The sequence below is a fragment of the Chiroxiphia lanceolata genome, chromosome 1 (genome assembly GCF_009829145.1).
Source record: "Chiroxiphia lanceolata isolate bChiLan1 chromosome 1, bChiLan1.pri, whole genome shotgun sequence".
Taxonomy (NCBI): Eukaryota; Metazoa; Chordata; class Aves; order Passeriformes; family Pipridae; genus Chiroxiphia; species Chiroxiphia lanceolata.
The window spans coordinates 123,513,693-123,538,848 of NC_045637.1; the positions used below are offsets into that span (position 1 = coordinate 123,513,693).

Consider the following 25,156-nt stretch of genomic DNA (forward strand, 5'->3'; position numbering starts at 1 on the left):
GGGTGTAGATACACTTCTCTTCATAATTACATCCTGAGCTGTGATAAAGTGGCTGCCAGGCAACACAACTATCAAAACTACATTGCAGGGCATTTGGAAAGCACAAATCAAGTGAAATAATAGAAATGTTTGGACCACAAGGTATCACAAAGAACAGGTAGTGCTTGTCATATTGCTCATATCTGATCAGCCTTAGCTAAAGCATCCTTATGTCATAATGCCCTTTGTCCTTGCAAAAGGGTTGGTGCTGGTGTTGCCAGGTGGGGCTCCCAGATCTGGTGTTTTGAGGTCTGGTGTTTTGGGGCTCTGGTGTTTTGAGGTCTGCAGCACACTTTTTTGTCTAAGTTAGGGCTGCAATTGTCCTATCCCTTTTCTGTCTTTGGTGTCAGCAATAGGCATCATGCAATGGGCCATATCACTCTGCTAAAACAGGTGGTTATTTTTTACACCTAACCTTTCAGATCTGGCTAATGTAATGGACAATGAGTGTTGATGCCAGCAGGAAAGAAGTGGTGGCAGAATGTGGCTGGAGCAAACCCTGTCCTTTACAAGACTACTGTGTTGGCCTGATTCATGCTGCTCATCAAATCACGCACAGTTAAGCCGATTTAACGACAGACAGCTACTGAAAGGAGCAGTCCTGCTTTACCTCACTTCCAGGTTTCTGCTTTCCTCAACCCTGCAGCTGTGTGGTCACAAGGTGGATCAATTCAGTTGTCTGCCCAATGGAAAATTCATTATTTTCTGAGGTGTTATTTTTCCACCAGATCAATCAACTGAATAGAGTCTGATGGTTACCAGATCCCACGTAAGGGCTGCAAAGGGAGTACACACCATGTGTTGCAGGCAGGATCACCATTTCACAGCAGCCTGCTGTCAAGTCAGTGTAGCCAAATGGCCAGGCTGCTGCTGCTGCATTCAGATGCCACACTGATGCTGGAAGGGGCTATTCTGTGTCTCAGAACCCATGACACAGGTTGAGCACATCTGCCATCTTTCTACTATGCGTGCCTCTGTAATCCCAGAGAAGCTGGTTTAGGGAGCACATTAGTGATGAAAAAACCTACTCCTTTTTTTCTTCAAGGTTAGTTTCATGGTTAAGCCAGTTCCCTGTGGGGCTGGAGGAGTACTAGGGTCAGTCCTGTAACCAGTGGGACCTCTTGGCTAGGACAAGGTAACGTGGCTGTGAGATTGGCTTGACTATAATGTCATTTACTGAGACATTTAGGCATTCGTGAATTCAACCTGGATGAGCAGGTCAGCCTTATCTGTAGCTCTGAGGCAGAAGATGTATGTAAGGGAGCCCCATATTGCGATCAGCTCTAATCTAAATAGAAGAGAATAGAGTCTGACAGAGACAAAGCAATACCTGTACCAGAAAGCAATATCTGTATCAGAAAAGGCTGATTCCAGAGACTTAAATAAAGGCCCCACTGAAGGAATTGGTTTCTGGCATCGAGGGCTCTCTTCCAGGGATTAGGATTACCTGAATGACTGGAAGCAAGTCATTTACCTGAACTGCTTGGTTTTTCTAGTATCAATGCTGCCATGGAGGATGAAACACTTCTTTGACTCAAGAATCCACTGCAAAAGGAACTGAGAAGATCTTCAACCCTTGCAGACATAAATAATGCCTCTAGATCATAGGGTGACTCAGGCAAGTGGGAACCCCAGGAGGCTTCCAGCCCAGGCAGGCTGAGTGCTTGGGGGGGCACACCAGGCTGCTTGGGGCTTCCTCTAGCCTGGTCTTGACAGCCTCCAGGAGGAAGCCGAGGCCACCCAGGTCCTGGAGGAGCCCGAACCCCTCTCGTCTGGGCTCGGACCCGCCGCCTTTGAGCGGGCTGGCCACTGTCCCCCGTGTTCTCACCGCGGGTGCAGGGTCTATGCCGGGCGTTGGGGCCACGGCTCAAGCGGCGGTCCCTGAACGCAAAGGAGTTAACAGGACTTTCTGCCTCTTCCCGCCCGCGCCTCCTCCACCCTCCTCATTACCTGCACTTTATCACCGCGGGAGCTGCGGCGCGGGGCGGGAGCGGTGGAGGCCGGCGGGGCTTCCTGCGCCGCCCGGGGGAAGGTGAGCGGGCGGTGCGTGCGAAGGAGCGCCTGACCGCCCGCCCGTGTGCCTGCCTGTGGGTGGGAGCGGCGCTGGGGCTGGGGCGACGCGAGGGGAAGGCGGGCGGGCAGAGCGGGAGGGCGAGCGGGTCTGCGCGCCGCAGCCCGGCAGGGATGCGGCATGGCCGTGGGCTCCGTGAAGATGCCGTCGCCGTGTGAGGGCGCGGAGCTGGCCCGAAGCTGGAACCCCGGCGGCGGAGCCCACGAGCCGGTGCAGCTGCGGCAGAAGCTGCGGGAGCTGCCTGCGCTGCTGCGGAGCGGGCTCACGCTGCGGAGGAAGAGCGCGGCCGCCGCCGGCCGGGTGAGTCAGTGAGGGAGTGAGGGAGTCCGCGGGCTGCCCGGGCAGCGCCCCCGGGGGGGGGGCCGCCCCTGCCCGGCCCTGCCCTGCCCTGCCCTGCCCTGCCCGCCGGGCCGCCGAGCGGGAGGCCGCGGGCTGTCGGTGTTGGCCCTCCGCGGGGGGCGGGCGGGGACGAAGCGAGGGAGAAAGGGAGGAAGGGAGGGAAGGAGGATGCCCGGGAGGCGGCGGGGCGGCACCTCGGCAGTCCCTGGGAGAGGGTACCCGCGGGTGGCTACGGGCTCGGCCCACCGCTGCCAGCTCTGGTGAAAAATGAAATAACAGGAAGGGTGAGCGCGCGTCCCTGTCCCATCTCCGGGTCCCTCGCGTGGCCTTCCTTCCTTTTCCCCTGCTCTCCGCTGACAGGAGGTACAGCGCGGTTGTGCCCGGACACCAGTACACACACGTGCTACAGCAGCGAACTCCAGCGTGCCGGGGAGCGTGTGAAGCCGGGATGGACACACCCGGCCCCCCGCCTCGCGTGCCTCCGGAGACTGAGGCCGTGGGATCAGATGGGCATCGCGGAGATCCCTAGCCGAATTTCACTCAAGTTCACACATTTTTCAGAAGGCTGGTGGTGCAGTTTTATAGGTCAGGCAGCGCTCCGGTGAAGTACAGCCTGACATTCCTGTGGCTGGGAACTGTGGTGGCAAGCGGCCACTCGCTCTGAGCTCTCCCTGTTGTGACTCCAGCCATTATCAGGGGAGTGGCATTGCCATCAGGTCAATGACGGGTCGATCAGGTCAAACCTTACTTGCAGGCCAAGGCTGGATTGCAACCCACCGCCTGAACACTCTAAATGAAAGGGTGGGTTTACTTGCATGGGGTTGGGTTTGTCTGTGTGGTGATCAGGCGAGCTGCTGGGTGGTTTTGGTGCACTGATAAATACCTGTGCAGAGAATTAGCCAGGGGAGGTCCGCATGGTGTGTGTTTGTACCCTCATCAACTTTGCAGTACTTTGCCCATGTAAATAAATGCTTTCTCTGCATAGGGAAGTTGTGAAATATAGTAGGGTGTGAATTTCAAACTTCCTGGGTGAATGCTTTGTTATGAAAAGGTATACATGCAAGGAAGATAAATTTCTTTCCTCAAGGACATTCAACCCATAGAATAAAGACTAGTCTGTATGGAGATGCCTAATGATTTTTATTGTCAAGTGAATTAGTAATTCACCTAACAAGTTGTCCGTAAGAACACAGAGCCAGGTGGATTCAGTTAGTTTTAAATAGCCAGGTCTTGTTCTGCTCTAAGAAGATGTTTGCAACAGACATCTTTCTTCCAACAAAGATGAGTCCTTTCCTGAATTGAGTGTAGTTTGTTCCACTTTAAAAGCATACTACCAAAGAAGTGAAGTGTGCAGGGAGGATGAAAGAAGCAGTGCAGAGCTGCTGCTGGTAACAGTGTTCATTTGCAGGCAGGTCTGAAACTCTGCTTTAGCAAAACAAATTCATGAGGCTTCGGGGAGACACCATGCAGAGCAGCCTCAGCTTTACTCTCATGGCTATTCCTCACCACCACTGAAAGCATTTGACAAGTGAGCGGTACAGCAGTTACTCTGTAAATATTTGCAGTGGGTGAGTTGACATCCTGGTGAGAAGCCTGGGTAGCTCCTGGGTCATGCAGCTCCTCATTTGTGCTTGCTGAAGCCTTGGTCCCCTCTTGTTTCACTCAGTCCCAGCTGATGTTCTGTGTTACAGACCAGCAAACACAGTGTGACAGATTTACTGGTGGTATCACCTATGGCTTCTCCTCCCGGTACCCTGTGGGTCATCTTGTAAAGTTTTCCTTGAACTGTCTGTCCTAGTAGGAAGAAGACTGGAGAGAGGATACTGAGTTTGTAAGGCAGTCTGGAGTCAACCCAGCAGATCTATTAGGAAGAAGTGCTTTACTGTGAGGGTGGTGAAGCGCTGGAACAGGTTGCCCAGAGAAACTGTGGATGCCCCGTCCCTGGAATTGTTCAAGGCCAGGTTGGATGGGGCTTTGAGCAACCCGGCCTAATGGAACATGTCCCTGCTGATGGCAGGGGAGTTGGAACTAGATGATCGTTAAGGTCCTTTCCAACCCAATCCATTCTGTGATTCTGTAATCCTGTATCAGTGGGCGATGCTGCATGGAGGTGCTGTATGGCACCAGCAGGACCTTCAGACCAGTGTCTTGGTCCTGTGTGGAGAATGGAAATGCTGTGCTCTGCCTCCTCTGGGTTTGCAGGGACTCTCCCGTGAGTGCCTGGTGGGGTGTTCTGAGAGGTAGATCATACTAAGAGTCCAGCAGTGTTGTCGATTCACTTGTTTCCTGTGGAGACAAAGTGGGCACCTGGAGTGCATGGAGGCTCTCTCCCACATGTGCTATTCTTCAGGGAGCATTTTGTTTCTGTTAGCAGTACCCTGTGTTGATTCCTGTCTGCTCTATGCATTTGTCTTTCCCCCTCAAAAATGGACTTTTAGGGGCATGACACTTTTCCCATATTTCTATTTAATATGAAGAATATGACAGTCATATGAAACTGACAGTATTTGGGAGAGGAAAGGGATATGTCAGAACAGTAAAATGCAGCATTTTTTATACTTTCTCTTTTAAACATAACTCTTAAATTTAAAAAGTCTTAAAATAAGTTTGGGGAAAGGTTGAGTAACACAAATATGAAACAAAGATTCCTTTTTTCCCACCTCAACAAAATATTTCAAGTTAATCCAAAGTTAATTTTCCGAGGGTTTTGTTTGCTTATGAAAAAAACGTAGTCTGATCTTCCTCTCCAGTGACTTTTTCTTTGTGCTTTTTTTGCTTGTTCAAACACCAAGCTGAGAGTCTTATTTGTCCAGCTGGTTTCACCAGGAGTGTTGCTCACTTAGGTGAGCTGTTTTCGAGTAAATGCTGACCAGCTGAAATTCTGGCTTGTTTAATTTCCTAGAAAAATATTATGACCCCTGAACAGGGGGTCTGCTTCTGATGCTGACTTGCTCAGGGACTGCCTGCAGTGCAGTTTGATTCCACATCTATAAAGCACAGATAATCTACATGTGTGCATGCCTGAGGACTATGGATAATAAAATATAATGGAAGTGTTAAGGGTACTATAATTGTTTTAAGGATGTACTTCACTGCATGCTGTTCAAATACTTCCTGTGCTCCAGGGGGAAGGAAAGCATTGGGTAGTAGAGGGTAGTATACATTTAAAGAACTGATAACATTTTGCAAAGCAGTATGGGGTGGAATAAATTTTTTAATCTGTTTGGACCTCTCAGTCCTTGGCTCTTGGCACTAGACTATCTGAAAATTGTGACCGGAGATGGGGATAATTGAAAATACAGTGTGACAAAATAAGATTTCTTTCTCGATTCAGTGACCCCCAAAACTGGAGAGCAGGTAGGTATTTTTTGCTTTCTGTTTTGGGATACATCCAATACAAATACATGTAAAGAACTTGGAGGTGGAAAAACAGCTTGTAGAAAAAGTTGTAGCAACCATCCTACCTGGACGTTTCTATGCTGTGTACTGAATACACTCCAGTACACTCCACTGCTTCAGTCATTTAGATAAAACTAACCTCCAGTTCCTTGGCTAGGGAAGCCCAATATTTTTTTTAAAGCTCCTGAACTTCTACCTGGATGCTGTTCTTGTCCTTGAGGGTGTTTTTTTCTTAAATTCAGCCTTAGGGCAGGCATAGCATAGAGACCCAAGATGGCACCAGTGATCAGACTGCACTTGCACAGTGAGCTGTGAGGTGTAGGTTTTACTCGTCATCATCTGCTTGGAGGTTCTTTATTTCTGCTGCAGAAAATAGAAAATGAGCCAGTCTTTTGCTGTGGGAGTTGAGTGTGTGTCAGAGCTTGTGCAGAGGCAGAGGAGAGATCTGTTGTCGTGGGTCATTGTGCCCTGTGGGACTGTTCCCCTCTGCCACGTCCTTTCTCAAAATCTTTGGAAAGACCCTTCTGTTTTCCAGTTGGCCTCCTTGAGTTATGTGTTAAGTGTACATGTAGTAAGCATGAGTACTTTGCTTGTGAACTGTCTTTGCTGCTCTTCCTGGTGCCTGCTAAAGATATTTTCTTCTCCTCCCCTTTTTCTTTTAATTAGTGATGAAATACAGTTCCCTGCCTCTGGAAGCACCGGCAGTGAGGTCCTGCAGGCACATTAGTGTAACAGTCACTCCATCATGCCAAAAGTCCTTTTCACCACACTCAGTTGCACTCTTAATGGAGCTAATGCTGCTCCTGAGAGAGCAGAGAAGTGCTCAGAAGGAGGAGGAATTGCCTTGCACATACACAGGCACACACATTTTTAATCACCTCTTCTGCTTTCTGGGCTTATATTTACACACAGATAAACACTGTTATATGTGAGCATTGATGTTGCTCTTTGTCACAGTAGTGGATCTGGAAAACCTTTTGGTTTTGGTGTCAAACCTGATTACTCTGATAGTGTGAAAGATCTTGCTGTTCAGTGCAAACCTTCACCATGGGATGTACCTTTTGCCTTGATGGAAGTTGAAGAGATACTATGACTATTTTCTCTTCTGAGACCCCGTACTTACTTTTGTGAAGTTCCTAGAGGTCTTCAGCCAGGCAGGTGTTCTCAGACTGTCTTCACCTTAGCTCTGCTTTGAGCAACTACTTTGCTGTATGTTTATGTCAGGGTGTAAACTGACTGTAGGGTTATAGGTTGAAAATAAACCACAGGAGTTAGGGTACAGCTGCTAAAAGTCTTCATGAGTTCAGGGTGAGACTGGAGAAGTTCATGGAAGAGAAATGTATTGAGCATACATAATCCTCATCAGGCACAGAAGGTTCCTGAGCTGAAAATAGCTGGAGGGTTGGAGAGTATTAGAGATATCTATCATATATTCTGGCACTAGCAGTTGTTATGCTGTTGGAGACAACTCTTCTTTGGCAGGGGAAAAAATCAAACTATATGCAATCTGTTTTAATTAAATGAAGTATCCGATCCTCTCAACCTACATTCTGCTAAGCTTTTCCTCATTTCTTGTTAGAAGCTTTCAATTACGAATGCCATTCATGTAGCTATTCTCTAATCAGTTCGTTTGGCGATTGGGGAAACTCTAGTGTTGTCAATGAGGTTTTTGCCAGGACATTGGAAATTGCCTGCTGGAAATACTCAGAATTTCCAGTCCTTCTTTCCATGGCTACAGTGTGGTGGTAGTTGACAGTTAGTTTTGATTGAGCCAAGCATATAGATCTGCCTGGTACCCAGGTAGTCTCACAAACGACTGACATTTATGGCAGCCCATATCCTTGTTGGCAGCTTCTCATCTTCATAGTGCCTGAGTGACCTTGTATTTCATGCTGCTGAATTACACTCTTTCCAGTTCTTGAAGTCACCTAATCTTCCTATATGACGTTCTGTTTACATAGGTTTTGACAATATCTCAAATTTTGTGCCATCAACACGTTTTAGTAGCACTTTTATGCTCTTTTGACCAGTGCTGTTAATGAGAAGATAGGAAAAAAATCATGAGAACAATTTCTCTATGTTTGCCTATGTTTATATATACTATAGAGGCTTTAAATTTGACATTTCTTCTGCATTAAAAAGATGCAGTGTTGTTTTGTGTAGATGCTGTACTGGCTGAAATCAGCTCACAAAAATGCTGGATTGGCTCAGTGGATTGAAAGTTTTACTGTCAGAAGTATTATCAAAGTTGGCTGTTTCATATTGGTGACATTTTGATTTCAAGTCTGCCATAGAGGTTCTACTCAGTAACTTAATACCCCCATCACTTTGCAGTTATTATGTGACTAAAAATAGTCATGGTAAGTAGTCTTGAATTTTTCCTATTGTAATCAGGGTTATTATGTATTCCTGTTAAATGTACTCGATTAAAGTAATTGTCTTTCACATATCATATGTAGTATCCTTAAACTTGTCAGGTCTGTGACTGGTGACACATGAAATATTAAGCAACGAGTAAAACAGCTTTAGCAACAGTGACCATGGTAGATGATGGGGAATTTCACTGTCTCTTGTGTTTATTTGCATAATTTGCTTCATAGTCAGTGTTCAGTGAATTACTAAAATGAGAATACTTCTTAATTAGGCCATATGTTATGACATCTGAAAAATCGTGCCTGGGTTTGATTAACTACAGTTGAATGAAATGGAAGGCAAACACACATTTGTGTCCTAGGAAGTAACCTAGTATGTTTTGCAGAATGCAAAGTTATTTTTCTTTCTGAGGCTGAGGATTAGTCTGATTGCCAGGATGATGCCCACTACCTGTGGTCTTACACTGGCAATGGGAGTGAGGCGGGCAATGCCTGGACTGACATTTCAGCTGCTTTCTAGCATCCTTGGGAAGGCCCAGATTCAGCACTAGCTGGTGCCACTGCCAGTGTATGGGCAATAGATACCATCATGTGGCTTGTGTTCATGGAAGCTGCATAAAATTGACACTGATCCCTTGAAACATAAAAAATGCAACAGCTTGCTTTAAACTATGGGAGAGGTTCTGTTTCTTTTCTCTGTTTTGATCCAGAGCATATCCTGTCCCTCTTTGACCCACAGTTGCCTACCATAAACCACTGACTTGACTGCAAATTGAGCTCAAACTGAAAATACCTTGGGCTCATTTTGCCTATGCTCAGTCTTCAAGTGCTTCTTGTCTTGTATTGGTAGTAATGCCTTCAGTTAAGAACTCCAAAAGAAAATATTGATCGGCCCTGTATGTTTTTTGTAATTCTGGTTGGACAAGGATCTCACTATTTTCACTTTTGGTTTTGCTCCTGTTTCTAAGGGATATAGTCTGCTGAACCTCAGATGTGGTGCTGCTCTGTGTGGCTTGGAAACCTATCAGAGAAATCTATGTAGGAACTAATATCAACTCCATTGGAATTAAAAGGAACGTATTTGCGCATTTGCAAAACTTCTGCTAGTGTTACATCTTGTTGAAAGTTTTTATTTAAATGTGAGCTGATTGTCCCCTTAGTTACATACTTACAGGGAAATAAACAAAATTTACTTTGTGAAATTGTATACTTTGATTTGCTTGGTTGCAAACCTGTATTATTGGTTAATTCACTCTAGATTTTCCAGCTGCCAGGATGAATGAACAACACTGTACTGTACAATTATGACAAACTCCATTAAGATTTGTATTCAGCTGTTGTTATTTGTATGTCCCCAGTGGTTTGAATTCCGTTCGCACTGTGAGGAAATTGCAAAACAAGCTGTGCATTTTTATGCTGATGAAAATGCTGAAAATAGACGGTGATAGCTTTTCAAAAGGGGAAAAGAAAAAAAAAAAAGGAAAGCAGAATATGCCATCTTTTCAACCTAACTCACAGAAACCATTGTAATAAAACAGATTTATGCTAATTATGTAACAATTAAGGTAACAGTTTACATATAGGAAAGGAAGGTCCTTGTTCTTTATACTTATGCTATGTAACTTCATCCTTGTACGATATAACTTTATACTTATACTATGTAACTTTATATTTATATTATATAACTTGCTTATTCAGTTCCAGATGCAGTGTTCCTGCCCACCCGTGGTTTCTGGCCTTGTCCTGGGTGGGTGTAGCAGCCAGTGTATGAAGTGGTGATGTTCAGTATGCAGACTTTTGGTCTGGCTCTGTTTAAATGCTTGAGACTTCAGATGGGTTTCGCTGCATTTCTGTGCCTGATCACCGGGCACCCAGATGCTGTAGGTCTGGTCATACAGTCATCTCCTTGGGATGTCAGTAATTTTCTGTTAGGGGTTCATATTAATGCCCAAAAAAAGAGCCTTAATGTTGGTTGGGGCTCAGTATGGTGCTGTAGGGCTGAAAATAAAATGGGACACCTTTTAACTCTGGACAGAGTGACAGTGCCCTGTTCTTCTGTAGTCTTTTAGGACTGTCTTAGCTGGGCCACCTGTACATTGCTCTGCTCCCATCCACAAACTCCTAAACATCTTTTTCCCCAAATCAGGCTATGCAGGTCCTGTAGGGTTCATATGAATGGATCCATTTCAGTGGAATATTTTAGTTTGCTTTTTAGTATCTGCTGTATAAACTTAATCCATGACTTTATCCTTTTGATTTAAACAGTTTTCATTATATCTGTGCTTTTGACATTAGTTTAAGGATAAAAAAGAAGTAATTGGGGCTCTAAAGTTAAAAGCCATGGAAACAGGATTTGAATATTTTGAAATTCTAATTTTAAAAGGCAGTAGCTACTCATAATTGTCACTGTGTCTTTTATCTCAGTTAACTTTTGGCTTGGCTAGTCTGACCTTGCAAAATGGTCTTGTATTAAGCTAGGGTCAATTATTTATTTAATAATTTTAATCCTATGTTATACCATTTTCTCTGATCATTTCCTTTTTCACAAGATATTTTCCTGGAGAGAATATTAGAGAGAGGCTAACTGATTAAAAGTCAATATATTTTTTATGGTGCAAAAAGAAAATATTCTGCTGATTGGAGGAGAAGAAAACTCTTCAGTCTATAAATACCAGTGGAGCTGTATTCATAGTATCAGTAAGAATCTTTTGCCTTCAGTTTTGGAACTGAATTAACCCATTAAAGCTTAAAATGCCAGATGATTTCTAGTTTTCCTTTTTTTGAAGATTGATTGTGAGGAATGAATCTTTCTTTTTTTTCCCCCTTGTTGATGAGGAGGTGGCCTTTCTTTCCTTCCTTCCTGAACCTCATACCTAAATCTTTATGTGACTGAGACGTACCTGTGCTACACGAATCACAGAATCCCAGAATATGCCAACTTGGAAGGGACTCACAAGGATCATTGAGTCTAACCCTTATCCCTGCACAGGACCATCCCTAAGAGTCACACCATGTGCCTCAGAGTATCATCCAAATGCTCCTTGAACTCTGTCAGGTTGGTGCTGTGACCATTTCCCCGAGGAGCCTCTTCCAGTGCCCAACCACCCTCTGGGTGAAGAACTTTTTTCTAATATCTAATCTCAACCTTCCCTGACACATCTTAGGCCATTCCCTCAGGTCCTGTCACTTGTCATCACAGAGAAGAGATCAATGTCTGTCTCTCCTGTTCCACTCACAAGGAAGTTGTAACTACAATGAGGTCTCCCCTCAGTCTCTTCTTGTCCAAGCTGAACAGACCAAGTGCCCTCAGCCGCTCCTCATACGGCTTCCCCTCAAGGCCCTTCACCGTCTTTGTTGCCCCCCTTTGGACACTCTCTAAGAGCTGAATATCTTTCTTATATTGCAGTGACCAAAACCACACACAATGTTCAAGGTGAGTCCACCCCAGTGCAGAGCAGAGTGGTACAATCCCCTCCCTCGACTGGCTGACGATGCTTTGCCTGATGCCCCCCAGGACATGGTTGGCCCTCCTGGCTGCCAAGGCACTCCTTTCTGGCATCTCGTTCCCCAGTCTCTGTGTACATCCGGGATTGGCGCATCCCAGGTGCAGAATCTGGCACTTCCTCTTGTTGAACTTCGATCTTGTTGTTTAACCATAGAGTGGGTTTTATGTGTGTGTGTTTTACTGTGATCTGCTGGTAGCTTCTCCTGCAGCTGCCCCTTCTGAGCCTCTCTGCAGGTCATGCGTGTGTCAGCATCGGAACTCTGACTGTGAAACAAGCAGCACCAAGAAAAGAGCAGTGGCTGCTTGAAATGATACCACTGGCAGGAGAAATGCTTGTCAAACTATGTATGCCCTTTGTGGTGAAGTAGACAGTATGTGGTTTGTAGGTCAGCATTGAAGAGCAGGAAATACTGCATTTGGGGTTGGAAAAAAACCTAAAAAACTCCCACAAAACTAAAAAACCCCACTAAAATCAAAACAAACAGAAAAAACAAACCTAAAAAACTCCCCAAACACCACCCCCCAAAAAAAAACAAACAACAATCAACACAAAAAAAAAACAAAACCCACAACAAAAAACAACAGAAAATTGAGGTCCAGACCACTTGTGAGCATCAAGATTTTATGATGTGGCTTTGTGGAGGGAGAGGAAAAAAAAAGCATGTGTTTGGGGTTTGTTTATTTTTTTTTTAAGATGATAAGCTTTTAGTTGTGGTTTTCTGGCCAAGTTCTGGCCAAGAGAGCCAGACCCAGTGGTCCTAAAACACTTTGTAAATACAGATGGATGTGGTAATCATTTGCTGTCGTAGACTGCTACTGTACACTGCTCCATTTCATCCCGTAGGTGAATGCACTTCAGTGATATGTCAATTGATTTTTAAAATATGGGAAGAAGGGGAGAAAAACAATGCGCATGCATGGTTAGCTCTGAAAGTCGCAAAGCTGTTGTTTATTGGATGGCTGAAGGAATGAGCTGAAAGTATCCTTTAGATCTTCTCTGGGTCCCAGCTCACGTACAGTCCAGCGCTTTGTTGTGGTTTGTTATTTCTACAGTGCCTGAAGCCTCTTGGCCGTGAAAGCAAATCTGGGGGTATGGGCTGAGAGTCTGCTACTGAATCTGTGTTTCAGGACCAATGAAGTTGTGTAGTGTTTGTTAAGGAAAGCCAGACTCATGGGAGATTCAAGCCCTAAAGGAAAAAGAGCAGAATCTAGTAGTTAGCTGCCAAAGAAGAAAGGGGAGGACACATCCTATCCCAAGCTTAAGTATGTTTTGGCTTGAGCAGGATAAACTGTAACATCTGTCAGGGCTAGCACTGATTTGTGCATGGGAATACTTTAAAGTACTCTTCCTTGCATTTTGTTGGAAAAGAATTAGTTAAGAAACAAAATTTATTAATCCTTTTGGATTTTACAGTTACGAACACTTTTGAAAACTTAAACAGAATTTAATTTCTATTCACAAAGAACAGCATAATCGTGTTCAAAGTTGGAATTTTGGTACTTTAAAAACTTATGTTGTGCATACCATCTTAAAGTTATACTCTGTCAGCTTGAAGAGTGTTTGCAAATGGTTAAAAGACCTCTATTCTTCAGTATCCACATGTACATAAGAGATTGATAAAACTGCTCAGCCTGTTGGAGCACAGTAATTCATAAATAGTGTCTTTGTAATTGTCTTTGACAGCAATTGCTGCGGCAAAATACATAAAATGCAAAAAATAATAATAGTAGTTAAATTAATACCTCTTTATTTATATTTTTACTATTATGTTGAAGGATATAAAGAGGAACATTCAGCAGATATTTAATTTCTTGTTTTATCTCATTAAACAGACAGTCTCAAAACAAATGAGTTTCAGATTAGTTTTACCAAAGCTATTTATCTAATTATGGCTTTCTCTGCACTTGAATGAATGGCTGCAAATCAATAGGTCTCTTAGGTTGCCAGGACACGCACTAATATTGGTGAGTCTCCAAGCTGAATAGCAGGAGTGATGTGTCTTGTTTTTTTCCATTGAGATGTCTGTCCTCAGTTCATACAGTGTATGCATAAACTGAGAAATTATCTGAAGGCCTGCTTAAAGAGTTTCATTTTTAAGTTGATCATTTGCAATTCAGTGTGGCAATAAATATTTACATTGTACTGGTAGAGGTTTTATTAAAAAAAAACCCCAAAGCAATTATTTAAGAGGAAGCTAGTGTAAATAAAAACATGTTGTAGTGGGTCAAGATGATGGTTAATCTAGTCCTATATCCATAAGTTTTAGGTTAATCTAACAGGTAATAGTTTTAGCCACAAATATAAAGTTTTTTGTGCTTTCAAGGGAGTGTGTGGGGAAATGTTGTATAGCCTGCCTCCCACACTGTTTTTTTTTCTAGTTTCAAATAGTCAGATGCTTTATACTCTGGGGGCTTGTATATACTTGGACTTGGTTAATAGTAACCATTCTATTTAAAGCTTTTCACGTTACGCATATACAAATCCAGACTTTTAATGAATCTGGATAGTATTTTGCCTTCAGATTCACCTTGGAACAGAAATTTACGTAGCTTGTCTGTGGGGTTTGGTGAGAATGACTTTACAGGGGAAGGAAAACGAAGTTTTGATTTATTCTGTTGTTAGTGAGAGGCTTATTTTTTATCAGTTTTGAATATCCTACCTTTAATTTAAGTGACCCTTCTACTGTTCCTATGAGTCAGGGAACTTTGTGTACTGTTAGTTTTTTACTTTTTTTTACAGCTGCTTTTAAAGCAAGCAAGCCCAGTCTCTCTAGATGACTCTTTCCATTCTGTAATAGTTTTTGTCACCTGGCTTTGAACTCTGTCTGGTTCTGCAGTGTCCCTTTGAACTTGTGATGGCTTGTGCTGAATGTAATATTCTAGATGACACTGCACTACTGTTTTATATAAATCATGCAATTTCCTCCCTCTATCCCTCATGTAGGCTTTTCATCCTATCAGTCTGCTATCTTTTTTAGAGCTCCTGGTGGCTCTGATTACTTCTTCACTGAAATGTCTTCACAACCATTCAGGTTGCTTTCTTTAAGTTGATATAGTTAAATTAAAGCCATATAAACTGTCAGCATTTTTTTCCTTGCATGGGCATTACTTTGCATTTGATGTGCATGAACAAAATTTAACATGGAGTTCTTTACTCACCTACCTTGACTAGGTCCATCTGAAGTTGTTTATTGACTTCTGATTGTGACTAACCAAAATCATATAAGCAAAATTTGCTTATCTTGGTGCTGACATCACAAATATGTTTCATTAAACAGCATTCAGCCTAGAATACAATGTTGTAGCATCTTTGCATTTTCCTTTTCCCTGAAAACAGCCTTTTTAGTCCTGCTTTTGTCCTTCATTGCTTCGCTGTTCCTTGATCAACTAAAATGTTTTTTCTGCACATGAAAGACTGCTTCAGCTTCCTTTGAGGAATGTTATCTGTTAGGGTGAATGCATACTATCCTTGTTGGAGGTACAACTGTAGAGTATTACTGTGTAAGTGGTCCCTTAACATACAAGAAAACCAGCTAATACCACATCAGTCTTGACCTTGTCAAAGGCTTTCCTGTTCTTCTAAGGGATGTAGGAATATTCATGACCAGTGAAGCTCCTGTTTGGTGGGTGGATAAGTGTTTGGAAGGCTCTCCACAGACTAGTAACCAGTAACTTTTTCAAATACTCTTGCAGAGCTCTGCTCAGAGATTCTCTCTTGACTCTGCTACTATCAGTATTTTCTTTAAAAACTCTACTGGTGGAGCAGAGTTGTTAATAAGTAGCTACCTGTCCAGTACATCAAAGAAGAAAGAGAAGAGAGGGAAAGTGCATGTTTTATTCTTTATTTTTCTGCTTAGGCAACTTTATGGTCAAACTGCTATTAGGAACAAAACTATCTAACTATCTATTTTTGAAGAATGTCACATTGCAGGCAGCTGTTCTCTATTCTTGTAAAGTTATTCACTGAAAACAGAGACACAAAATGTCTCAGTAGTGAGTGGTCTTTTGCATTTAAGCAGAAAGTGTAGCTAATAGAGCAACCCTGCTATTGAATCAAAGTTGTGGTCTTATTAAAAACAATGTAAGCTTATGCTCTTTGAGAATCCATTTATGCTTTGATAATCATTTATTTATTGTAGAAAAGTACCTACTTCAATTGTTTATTAGTAGTAAAAGAAGTTACAGGAAAATCTATGGTAGGATGGTGGGAGTGGATAAGGAAACATTACATTTGTCCATTCTGCAAATAAAAATAGTTCCAAAGAACTTATCCAGAGACAATAATCTCGTTTTATAAACCTGAGTTAAAAACAGTCCCCTCTCACTGAAGAGATAATGGTAAATTTTGTGAAACTTCCAAAACTGGAAACCTGATTTTAAATTTTTTTATTTGAGTTAAGCGAGAAAACAGACTGAATCTTCATCCCTTGCTTTAGCAGTTCTTGGTGTTATCTGACTTTCAGAAACAAAGCTAAATGCTGAGGGTCTGTGAGCCATCTTATTTTTGGCCAGAGCCAACTCCAGTTTCAGTGTGTGTATGCTTGTTTCTTTATACCATGATTTTTTCCCTCCTAAGTTAGTCATTGTTATCTTTTGGCACGGATAGAGAGATTAAAAACATCAGCAAGCATGAGGCATGCTAAAAACATGCAAACAAACTTCCCATCTAATCTTCCAAACCCCCGAGTGTTCCCATTCCTATTCCTTTGTTGTTCATGAACCCATCTGATCTTTTGATCGTATCCTGATGGAGGGAGCAGGGAAGTGGATTGCAAGGCAAGGGTTTACTGACTAGGAATAGTATCCTAGAGGCCCTCTTCACCTAACTTCTGCTGCTGTGTCCAGTGTCCACAATAAACATTGTTGCATTGCACAGAGAAAAAGCAGCAAACAGATTAGATAGAGGTAAAAAACCCCTTGTTTTAATATTTTTGGAAACTTTGCTTTTTGAAGAAGTCTCTGTGTATCTACATACCAAAAAGGTTTGTAAACTCCATTTAATTTTGCTACAGTTATTTTTGGCGGTTGAGAAGTAACCAAATAGATAGATACCCCGTAGGCTTAGGCTGGTTTGGATGAAGCTGGCAAAGCCCTTGTGGCTTTTGGTAGTGGTTCCACTGAGACAAGGACTGGTTTGAAGACACCTCTAAAAAGCTGGTGTGGGAAAGGATGGAGCAGTGAGCATGGTGATTGGGGTGAGTATCAACTGATTCTTGAAGAAAGTGTATCTCAGAATGAAGGTCTCACAGGAAGTGATGATTTGCCATCAGTTTGCTCTGGTGCCAGAGTTTAACCCATGGCTCGGGTGTCCTTGCTGCAGAGTGAGCTATCAAGGTGGACAGACTTTTGAGATTGTCATGGTGAAGGGGTTGGAAGAGTCTGAACAGATACTACCTACTTTGGTAGGGTATCCAGGCTGCCCCAGGCTTCTTTAGTGAATTGATGAGAGCAAACTGAGTGTCCAGGCAGACTAAGATGTCACTGACATCTTGCTTTTTGTTAGTGTTCATGGAAACACAGGTAGATCACCTCTGCTAGTCTTTGACATATCAGTCACTGTGGTGAGGAATAATGTCATAAATTAATCTTTTGGATAATTTTGTTTCCCTGATTCAGTCTAAATTCTCTAACAAATTAGTGTTTTCCATGGGCACATTGCTTGAACCAGCTTTTCAAGACAGCAGTTCCCCATGTCTTCCACCTCCTACTTTGCGTAGGTCAGAAAACATTTGCTGACTTAAAATGATATTTATTAATGACTTTTAAATCTGAGTAGGCTGGTAACCAGGATACAGTGGGCAAGTGGAAGGAGGATAACAGCGTAGTGAAGTGATTGATGCTGCAAGCATTGGCTATGATGGAGAATATTAAAGAATAAGAAAGTTAATTCTCTTTGCCCCTAGACCTGAAAAAATGCTGTCAGTCTTTACCACTGTCCTTTTATTCCCATGGCACAAAGCACTCCTTCAAAGATCTTGGGGCTATCTTGATATCTTCTCAAGAATATTGAGAAGACTCAGTATGGTGAAGAAGAACGTGATGTGTGGTAGGTCAGGGAAGATGCAGCTTCAAGTGGCACACAGAAAGCGTGAGCTGCTCCTTCGTCTGGTAATCGGAAGCTCCTCAAATGTACTGTTTCATAGCACTGGCTGCCAGGCCTGGCTGTCCTCAGGTGGTGGAAACGTGACCCGGTAGAAAGGCAGTGATGTGTGAGTCCTTTCCTCTGATTGTACTATGACATCAACAGGCTGTTCTGCTGGCTCTTTGAGGTTGCTTTGTTCAGGATACATTCAGCTATACTTTGGCTGTGACTAATGCAAAGGCTATTCTACTTTTCTTTTGTATGCCCCAGTTCACACAGCTGATAAGCACACTTAAGTTCACATTGTGTATTTCTGCTTCTCTCTAGTGAGTATTTCTAGTGAGTATTTCCTTAAAAATAGTTATAGTGCCACTGGTGCTGTCTGCAGTGAGGGATGAGGTACACTCCTGGGTTGTTATCTCAGATTCTGCAGGTACAGGCTGTGGATACTGCCTGATGTATGTTTTGAAACAGCCTTAAAAAGGTCATCCACAACTTTCAAGCCAAAAGACTTCTGTTTCAAAACGAAAGTTTATAATCAGTTGTGTAGGAAGGCTGCTTAACAGAATTTCCCTAGACTTCAAGAACTACAGTTAAGCTTTAGCATGACCTTCTGATACGTATTTTTCTGGACTGTGTCTGGTGGATGTCTGACCTGTTCCTTGGAGAGAGATGTAACCCCTAAACAGTTCCTCTGGAGGAGTAATTTTTTTTACAGCACCTGATGTACAGAGATCTTGTTGAAATCTTAGAGAATTCAACGTCTTTGTCAAGAGACACATCTTACATAGACATATATGTTCAACTTCATAACATACAATTCACCTCAGATCCCTGCACTGCTATGGACTTCTTTTTTCCACTGCACAAATGTTTTTCATGCAAATTTAGACTCTAGCTTTTTTTTTTTTCTTTTACATATGACTTTGAATATGGGAATAAGATTGACTAGGATATAGACATCATATGGTTGGACTTCTGTTGGGATGAAAAACTAGATAATAGTTGCAAAAAAAATGCAATTAAAGGTTAATTAATTCAGATAATTTAATCAGATGTAAAAAGCAGAAAAAGTTTCTAGTCCTTTGACTCAAATTATCACATTGGGGTTTTTTTTCTGTTAATGGAGTGGTATCTTTCTTGTAAAGGCAAAAATGTGCCTTTTAAGTTGTTAAAAGTCTTCATAACGTGTGTAAGAAATGAAACAAAGGGATAGGAACTTTATGCTTTAAATGCCAGGTCTGCTTTTGCTGAAGGGAAATTAATGACATCGTGGGGGACAAGAGATTGCTGTGGAACAAATTGGAGCAAGATTTATTTGTTTGTTTGTTTAGTTAGTTAGGCTGCCTAAACTAGTTTCTTCATACGTACTTTCTCCATGAAAGGTTCAGTGCAACACAGTTTAATACATCCTTTTCTATGAATTTGAGTGGGGTTATCATCTCAGAGGGTGTTAGTCTCGGAGTAGTATCTTGTCAAATTTTGTGGCTTTTTGCTTAAACTGCATTTTGTTGAACATCTGAACATATTCTAAACCTGAGGAGAGGTGCAGGGATCACCTCTGAAGGCTCATGCTGTCTTGAAAATAAATGATGATTGCGGAGAACCCTAATAATGGCAGGTTCTATTAATGAAATTTTCAAAAATCTCTTGTTGGACCAAGGCTTTACCCTTCAAAACTGGAGGTAAAAATGAGAAAATTCCCTGGTACCTGCTGGAAAATCTCAAGAGATAAAGAATGTAATTTATATTATTTGGTTTTGATTTTACCATACTAAGTAAAATTTGTATATGTTAGCTACCTGCTACTTGAGCAGTTTTACTGTGTCAGAAAAAATTTACAAGACACTCATCTCTGTCTTACACATGTATTTTCTGATTCTGTAAATTCTCAGTCTAGTGAAAGCTAAATTTGCCTAAGCTGCTTTAAGTGGTTGTTCATATATGCTAGACTCTTCTTCAATTTCTAATACTATTCCATATCTAATGATTATTGCACACTAATTCCCATGTTACTCTATGTGCTAAGCAGTCAGGATTGAATTATAGGTGTGCAGTGGTTTCCAGTACACCAGCAGAGACTTTTGAACTGCCTTGTTTTTCAGGTCTCTCCCCATCTCAGAGATAACAAACCCCCCTTTGGATGTGGAGTGCACTTGAATTTTCATTTGTTCCTGTTTCAATGACCAGACTAAGGGCTTGCAAGCACAAAAAAGATGTTATCAGAGTTAGTGCAATCCCAGCCTGCAGACAGTTTGAAGGTGCTGGTAACTGAGCTCCAGGTAGTGCTGAGGCTCTGCCGGGAACAGGTGAGGAGTTCCTGGGTCTTCAATTGCTTATGTAATCCAAGTGAAAACTTTTTCTTTCTTTGCATATTGAGTGCTTTTTAGCTCTGTGAGGCCTTGACTGCTTCATGAAACTAAGATAGTTAAGCTTTAATAGTTTTTTTACAGAAAAGTAAATTACAACTGTTCTTCTGGAAGTGGTTAAGAACTCCCACTCTCCAGTCCATAGTAGGTTGGCACTGGCTTGTGCCAAAAGCTACTGTCAGTGAAATTAATATTGTTCCCAAGAGGTCACATAACAGAGTGCTGCCAGTACAAACCACAGCACTGCAGATTCTCAAACTGTTAAGGCTGTAATGCAAACTCCTTTAGCCAGAGCCTGTTCACCCACCCTGGAGGCCACTCCTGCTCTCTGAAAACCTCGAAAGCAAGAAAAGCAGAAGTCAGCAGTTTTATTCAAGATTTATTGCATTTTAAATGTTCTGTAGGTATACCTTCAGGCTACCCTGGGTATATGGCAGAGAGCTTGTGTGCTTCTAGCCCCTAGCTGAGAGCAGATCTTTACCAGTTGGTCTCAAAGTGCTTTAAAAGAGTGGTCACGATCATTCCCGTTGCATGGGAAGAGAAACGACTTGCTGAAGGTTGGACCACGCCATGTTCAGGAATAAAACTGAGGTACACTGAACAGTTTGGTGCTTTTCCCTGTAGGTCACTTGGTCTCTGCAAAATCAGAAAATCAGTTTCTCAGAAACAAAGAGGAAAGAATTTCAGTGTCTTCTGCCAGAAGGGAATAACTGTGCTTTAATACTAGGAATAAGATTTGGTAAATTACTGGGTGACCTACCTTTTCTGCAGGCAGTTGTGAACTTGGCACCCACTGGGAGCAGGGGCATTGAATAACAGGCATATTAAAAACATACCTTAGTGCACTTGTAAAGCAATCCAGGGACTGTTTGTATGCTACCTGTTAAAAAAAAAAAAAAGTTGTCAGAAATATAAGCATTTTTCAAATACTAAACTAGATTGATGCTATTTACTGTGACATATTTTCATAAATCATAATCAAAGCACTGAATTTTAACTTCATCTTTTTTGTACTTGAACATTAAATATACTGTATTTATTGAAAACTATACAACTGCTTCTTTAATTTCAAATTGCTTCTGAATTAAGATTTTAATGCATTTTCTTATTCAATAATATATGCACTCCATATTGACATTTTTAGCTATTTGTCAGCATTGTTCACAGCTGATTTGCTGAGTATTTGCTAATATTTGAGGGGGTTTTCCTGCGTCTGTGTTCACTGAAATATCTGCAGCAGTACTGGATATTTTTTTCCCTTCTGCTGCTTGTTAGAATTCTTGTGGCAGAGATGAACATCCTTACAGCTGGCTTATGGGGGCAGTTCACAAGAAGGCCCCTGAGCCTGTACTAGGGAAAACTAAGTACCTTACCAATACTGATGCTGGTTTTTGCCTGACAGAGAGGCAGATGTTCCCAGAGAGGGAAAATTTGAACTTACATCTATGTGATGGGTGGTTCGTAGTGACAGGTGAGATGAATCACTTAATTGATTGTCTGCTTTAAAATTTTTAATATATTTAATCTCTGACAAATGTGGATTGCTGAAGGCCAGGGTCTGGCACCATTATCTGCAGTAATGTTGACAGCTCAGGTACATCAGGTCATCAGCAATGCACACCTGGCACACTGGGTAATGTGATGGGGAAAAGTTTTGGTGGAAAGCTAACATGAAATGTGTGATTTTAAAAGCCTGTTTTAAAACACAAGATGCATCTAGAAAAGTGCTTCTGGTTGCCCTGAAGCTTCACAGACTTTGTCTTTCATGCCTGATGCCGCTGATTGGAGAAGCAGAATTAAATTTTGTTTGGGAGTGATGGACCCAGAGGGTATTACAGAATGCTTTGGCTTCTGAGGGACCTTTAGGAGATTGTTTGATCGATCTCCTAATCTGTGCAGGGCAAACTTCAAAGCCAGAGCAATTGTGCAGAATCTTGTCTGGTGAAGTTGTGAAAACTCCAGGAAGAAGATTTTATGGCTTGAGCATTTATTCTTGTGTGTGACACGCAATTTCCTAATGAAATTTCTTTTTACTAATGCATGCTTTTGAGTCAGGCTGCCTGGCTTTCAGAATGCCTTTGTCAAGTTGATGTGCTATGCTGCTTCCTCTTTTTTTAATTTGGAAATGAGAAGGTATTTTGCTGGCAACACAAGAAATATGACAACAGAGGTACTTTGAAAAGCTTTTAAGTATGCAGACAATCTGTGTTTTCCTACTCCTGATCTCTCTTTTAACTCTTTTGTTGATGTCTTCATTTAGATTTAGCTGAAAAGAAATGGTAACCTGTCACTGGGAACATCTTTTTAATTCTAGTGTGAAATATTCAGTATGCATTCCTTTGAAAGCTCCAAATAATGTACTTTTAAATTCGAACTTGCATTATTAGAAATATTGTTACATAAAATTTTAATATGACTTAGAAACCCATCTGCTCTTATGTACTGCCCTTCAGATCAAAACCAAACCACATGCTGGTGGCTAGGGACAAAATTATAGATTGCAAAGACCATCTACTGTATTTATTAGGTGCTGACGTTTAAAGAGGAATAAGTACAGCAGTATTGCTAAATGTTTATGGTGACAGTCTGTACAGTGCCTATTTTGTACTGAAAAAAAGGGAGAATACTACTTTCCTATGAAATGTCGCTGACAACCAGGAATGGTAAAATGCACTGGGAAGCTTTTAAGGTGGCATTAGGAAAGGTATGGCTGAAATGACAAACTAGAGCACAAATGCTGCGATAAAGTTTGGTTAATGAAGGAACATGAATAGACAATTAAGTGTACTCTGCATGTTTTAACGTTATATAAAGCATGATAAAAAGCAGTAAAATTTGGATTCTTCCTTTTTTCCATATTTAATGAACTCTCATTGCAAACGTTGTATTAGCATATAAGTTAAAAATGTCCATTATCTTTTTATAAGACACAGAAGAGAAAACTTATTTAAACTCTTTTTCTATATTGTAAATTATGTCTGTAGCCTGTGTAGTCTACATTTGATCTATGGAGTTAAATGAGATGGGAATCCTGTTTTGTTTAAGCTGATGCACTTAACATGAACATGGAGTTGGAGGTGAAGTTCCCAGTTACTGACACCGCTGAATTTTGTATTGACATTTTTTGTGAGCACAGTTAACTTCCTTTTATGTTGACAGAGCAGAGACACTGCTCTGTCAACATAAAAAGGATTTATTAGGCAGGTTTTATGCCATCATTCCTTGGATAGTTTTAATTCAGCACAAACAAGTGCTTCCTCTGAGCACAGCTGTTCCTTCCTGCCTCCCTCCACGTCCCACTGCTTTTGCCCGTGCCCCTGCTGCTCGCCTTGCCGGATTGTGTTTGCATGGCTCCCCGGTGACCTGGAGGAGGGAAATAATCTGGGTTAAAATTAATCGTTATTAAATGAGTCTCTCAGCTTGGTTCAGGACATGGACACATGTGGAAGCACAAAGGAGAAGAGCAGTGGGAATGGGAAGTTGAATCAGGAGGTGTAGAGAGGATATGACCTGCTTGTCGGCAGCCTGATTTTATGGTACTTTAATCTGATCGTGGGAACTCATCATTAGCAGGAGGGTGGCCATCTCCTTCTTTTAGTAACATAAAGTTTCTAACCAAGGCATCCCCCTCTGCCAGTTTACCACTCTTCCCTTTCTCTCAATTTGAGTAGGTGTCAGGATGCTGTAGCTTTATTTGAGACACCAGATACACACAGAGGAGGTTTGGGCCTCTGTTGGTGCCTTCCTGAAGCTAGATTTATCCTGGACTTTTCTCCATGGTAGGATGGAGGAAGATGGAGGAGAGATACCAGCCAGCCCTACCATATTGTCTTCTGTGATATTCTTTTCTATTAACTTTTTTTGGGCACTGCAAATAAATTTTGCTCTTGGACACTAAATTACTCTAGGCTGTTGAGACTTTGAAAGTGGCTGGTTTGTGCCAGATTAACTAAAAGAGTTTTATTTGTAGCACAAACCCATTCAGCCATATTTAGTTTGCTAGGTACTGGAAAATAGAGAAATGCTTCTAAAGGCATAGTTTTCCTGACTGCTACTGTCTCAGAAATAAGTCTTTAAACATAAAGAGCATTGCTTGTCTGTATAAAAAGCATCCATTTTCTTCCCACATGCCTTTCTTTTTTTGGGGAAGTGAGAATGAACCATGAGTTGTTGATTTCGCCTTTGTGAAATAAGTTATTTTGTAAGTTCTTTTTATACAGAAAACAGATGAGAATATACTTCTTGATTTTCTTTTATTAATGACCCATTTGGATTTCTCCAGAGAGCTTTGCAAACTCATCTGGGAACCCTACATTGCAAACTCTGCTGAATACGGATTTCTCTTTTTACAGCTTTTTCACCTTTTTATGCTACACATAAGTATATGAAGTTTAAGATGATCAGGAGAAGGTCTTTCCTTTATAAAGAAGATCCTTTATAAAGGGTTTTTTATTTAATCTTAAATAAATATTAATGGAGAGAACTTTTCCATTGGTTGTTCTTCATTACCCGTGAATTCTGATGGTGGGTTTCATAAGGAGCAGTGGGGGAAGGTTGTTTGTTATGAATATTGTTTGGCAAAAAATCAGGCATGTTCTATGGTTTCATATGAATTACATCTGCTGAAATTCATCTAGTTTCCCAACCAACTCTGCTTGCTGTGCCTTAGCAACAAGAAAAAATCTGTTGCCACATGGAAACGGATTGGGGATTCATGACAACACTCCCTATATCCAGCCACCCTCAAACAATGGTAGCGTTTCATCTACTAAACACAACACCCATGTCTTATTTCTGCTTAGAACACCTATAATTTAGACAGTAGCAAGTGATGTCAAATACAAAAAATTAAAGGGTGGCAAAGTGATAAGTCATATTGTTCAGTAATTTTTTTCCCTTCCCCCACTCCTTGCCTGGCATGAGTAAGCACTGGGAATAAATGAGCGTTTACTCCTGCGGAAATTGCTACCTTCTTGTGTT

The 25,156-nt window shown here is 41.8% G+C and overlaps 1 protein-coding gene across 1 annotated transcript in view; it reads left to right on the forward strand.

Annotated features, from left to right (window-relative positions):
- The first annotated feature begins 2,208 nt into the window (after positions 1-2,208).
- Positions 2,209-25,156, forward strand: part of RAPGEF5 (Rap guanine nucleotide exchange factor 5) — a 163,170-nt gene continuing 140,222 nt past the window's right edge. Inside the window, exon 1 of the mRNA XM_032686305.1 lies at positions 2,209-2,410. Coding sequence (XP_032542196.1) covers positions 2,231-2,410 — 180 coding nt within the window. The 5' untranslated portion in view covers positions 2,209-2,230. The remainder of the gene's footprint in view (positions 2,411-25,156) is intronic.